Source organism: Haliotis asinina, chromosome 15 (assembly GCF_037392515.1).
Source record: "Haliotis asinina isolate JCU_RB_2024 chromosome 15, JCU_Hal_asi_v2, whole genome shotgun sequence".
Lineage (NCBI taxonomy): Eukaryota > Metazoa > Mollusca > Gastropoda > Lepetellida > Haliotidae > Haliotis > Haliotis asinina.
This window is the reverse complement of record NC_090294.1, coordinates 27,632,501-27,636,456: the sequence shown is the minus strand read 5'-3', so window position 1 is coordinate 27,636,456 and position 3,956 is coordinate 27,632,501. Positions and strand designations below refer to the sequence as shown.

The following is a 3,956-nucleotide window of genomic DNA, read 5'->3' as shown; positions in this document are numbered from 1 at the left end:
ACAGAACAAAAAACGCAGGAAAAAATAGTAATGTGACAAACGATCAACCTCGATACGTGTGTATTGTGTCATCAGTCTCTGGATATATAATACCAGAGTTTAGGACAAATTGGGGATACACCAGGTGTAGGCATTTGAGGACGGGATGGCCGATTAAAAAAAGATATTTCGGGTATTTCAGAAGCAAATTTATGAAAGTATGATTAGTTGTCGGCTCTGGACATAGGATATATGGTGGTTCCCCTGACCCGTGTGTCAAAGAAGGTTTAACAATAATTGACAATTCCATGTCCACAGTACTGTCTATAAATACATATAGATAACCTTCCTCAAATATTCAAAGGACGGCTGGGTAGCCTAGTGGTTAAAGCGTTCGCTCGCCACCACTTCGAAGAAAACGGTTCGACTTCCCATATTGGTACACTTAGTGAAGCCCATTACTGGTGTCTCCCGCTGTCATATTGCTGAAATACTGTTGGAAGCGGCGTAAAACTAACTCCCTCAATCCTAGGTAACCACCCTTTGTAAATAATATAGTTATCATCATTGACAAGTAAATGAAAACTAGGCTTCAGATGAAAGGATTCAGCGAGCCGATACCTCACACATCGCACTCCATTGTGCGGTACAGTGGTTATTATGCAGTGACCAGTGTGTAGGTTTGTAGATTACGCCGCACGTCTCTGAGATGCTGTTTGGCTCCGTTGGATCCCAGGGGAGGTCCTGTGCTACGGTATTATTTTCCCATCGCCATGCACCAGATCTATGGATCAAATCAACCCATATCCCAACAGCCGCTGCAAAAACACAAACATGTCCACCTACGTAAAGCACTACATTTTATAATAATAAATGATAAGTCATCTTCTATTGCGTACAGTCTTCAAACACCAAGTGATTGCTCGCGGAGGGTAATAAGAATCTGATTATTATTACCTTGAATAACCCAACCTGCGCTAGAACGTTATAGTCAGATGACGTCATCCAACCGGGTACCCATTTTCTGCTGGGTGAACAGAGGCAATTTTGAATAAACTCACTTGCCTAGGGTGAGATCACGTGTATCACACGTACTTCGTTGTGGGGCAGAACTGTAATCCCAGAAATTGTCTTGAGTCAAGCTGCCAAACACGATCCAAAGCTGTCCAAGATCTACGTTGCATAACTATGACTGATTCATGACCTTAACTCTGACACAGGACCACAAGCCAACACAAATACGTTTCATAGTTAGTTTCATTGCTATCTAAAACTGGCATCTATTTATTTATTTCATTCGTTCAGTGTTTTTAAGGTCACTTTATGTTACGCAAAAAGAATTTATCTCATAGGGTCTTTTGTTAGGTTTCATACCTAATCTATCTCCCCTACCAAATCAGACCGCTTCTCTGAATACTTCATGAAACGCCACATCAGATGAACTCTAATGAGAAAATCAACTTCGAGGCTTAAATTAGGTGAGCGTTCAGACAACACCGTTATCAAGGCGTTATCAAGGTTATTTTCCGTTTTAACCACTAGACTACCCAACAGCCCCTCACAGAAAGAGAAAATAGTCGAATACAGTAAATATCGGTTATGACGAATTAGGATGGACAACTAAAAGCACTTCGTTATAACAGTAATTCGTTACAAGCATTTCAGCTAAAACATACAAAAACTATTTGGGACCGAAATATTGCGTTATATCCGTTAGTTCGTTTTAAAGGTAGTTTAAAGGACGTAGAATACTGAAGATGGATTCGGTGTATCAAACAAGATTACACCATAAACTAGAAATATGTGTTATACTTACATGTGTTTTTCTGGATAAGGTGTGCGATTATTTCATTATACTTTTGTCTGGTTTTGAATGTAATCATCCTGTATGTATTGCTGTTGAAAGATTCGCCTGTGCAAAATGTCCTTGCGGTTAGCCATTGTCGAGTAGGAGTAAACACCTTCACACACACGGGCTCCGATGTAAGAAGAGCAGCACCCAGGGGACATGGTTCTAAAACAAATAAATTCATTTCATAAATGACACTGAAAACAGTCGAACAAACAATGACGTCGGTACTGGTGACTGACCAAAAAGTGCTGGGCAGTGTGAAACAATGGTGCAAAGGCGACGTCTATGTCCTCGTGGCTGACCACACTACTGTGAGTGGAGGTGTATTGCTTTTTATTAATTCATTATTTTCACAGCATCTAGTATCCATCTGTCTAGTTGTCATAGCAGTAGTTATAATTACCCCGGATAACCCTAGCTGCTGACTAGGCACGATGAGGTTAACAGTCTCATGATTTATCCCACCGGGTAGCCATTTTCTACTGTGAGAACACAGCCAATTTTGAACGAAGTCACATGCCTAAGGTGAGAACACATGTATCACGTGTGCTTCGTTGTAGAGCAGGGATGGTATCTTAGAATCTCTCAGTAGTCAAACTGCCAAACACGGTCACTCATCCAGGACTTCTACGAGCAGAACGTTCCTTAGCTTCGACTGATTTCTGACCTGAGAACCATGCACAGGACCACACACCACTCACAGGAATGAATGAATTGTGTGACCAGCGAAGCTGTAATCACAAGGCAACCGCGACTGAAGGCGTACCCAGGCGCCGATAGTGCGTGCGTCCTATTACTGTTGCCATTTTACTTTATACTCCAACTGAAGTTTGAACGTCCACCACATTGTGTACTGAGATTGTAAACACACAAACATAAACACACACACACACAGACACACACACACACACAAACACACATTTTATATTGTTTTGAAAATCTTGTTAATTTTAATTTACGCCACAAATTAATTCTTGACCCTATTTGTCCAAAAACTTTCCAAGCTGTGAGCAGTTGACGACATATGATTTGACAACAATCACTTTTCATGGACATATATTTGATATGAAAAAATGAACGATGTTTTATATCTAAACTATTTCGCCCCATAGATTAGCAGTGGTAAATGGGCGAGAATACTGTTCATTTCTCATAACCCATGTTTTGTAAACACAAGCTGCATTTCAAAAGTCGTCAAAATGTGATGTCATGTTTTGATAACACTTTCTCGGTAAACTAAAGATTCAAGTGACATTGGTAGGATTGGACGGAAAGGTGTTAAAAGAAACAAATATCTGAGGAATGTCTTTCTCACTGAGTGATAAATGAATGCTATGGTTAAGGCACTATATGTTTTCGCAAACATAAAAGCTTTAGAATTGGCCAGAGCTATTCATTGTTAAGAGCAAATATCGGAGTGAGTCAGGCTCCATGTAGCTATTTCAGCACCGTTGCTCTAGAGACGCACAAAGTAGTACTGAGGGAAATACTGATTGGGTATTTTCTAACCATCTGAAGTCAGATCAATCACACTGATGCGAGATCCATCTACGGTTTTAAAATTGAAGGGCACCTCTACATAAGGTTAGGTAGAGTGTGCAAACCTTGAACCCCTAATGTTGAGCCAATGAGTTGTCAGTTATTTTGAACTCTCTCCGATTTGTCTTTTTGTCAGATTTGTGTACGTGCAGTTTAGCATCTCAACTTGATTTAAAGTAAAACTTCATTTTGATATTTTGAAACTGGCAATACATATGCACAAGTGCTTGTAGTGTAAAGGAGTATTTATTTGAATCACATATATTAGCGATGCAGAAACACACAGGCTGCAGGTTCGAATTCAGATTGCTGACTAAACTTTAGCAAATTGATAACCATTCACATCCTGACAATCTGATCATATGCTCAGAAGCACATGGGCTCAGTCGGTCAGAAGGTCTCCATGTGGAGAGGAACACACATCGAGATGGCAAATCACAGATGTGAGTTATTTCTTGAATTTATGTTGCTTATATGCCCAAACAAGTTACGAGAAAACGCATTTGATGTCATTAATCGCTTAGTTCGAAAATATAGATTTTGAAGATCTGCACACTTTGTTAGGTTCGTATTTACCTAACAAGTA

General features: G+C 39.9%; 1 protein-coding gene across 1 annotated transcript in view; it reads right to left on the bottom strand.

The window, feature by feature from the left end:
* Positions 1 to 581: 581 nt before the first annotated feature.
* Positions 582 to 3,956, bottom strand: part of LOC137264956 (uncharacterized) — a 16,349-nt gene continuing 12,974 nt past the window's right edge. Inside the window, exons 4-5 of the mRNA XM_067800303.1 lie at positions 1,796 to 1,993; positions 582 to 797 (exon numbers count right to left, since the gene is read on the bottom strand). Coding sequence (XP_067656404.1) covers positions 586 to 797; positions 1,796 to 1,993 — 410 coding nt within the window. The 3' untranslated portion in view covers positions 582 to 585. The remainder of the gene's footprint in view (positions 798 to 1,795; positions 1,994 to 3,956) is intronic.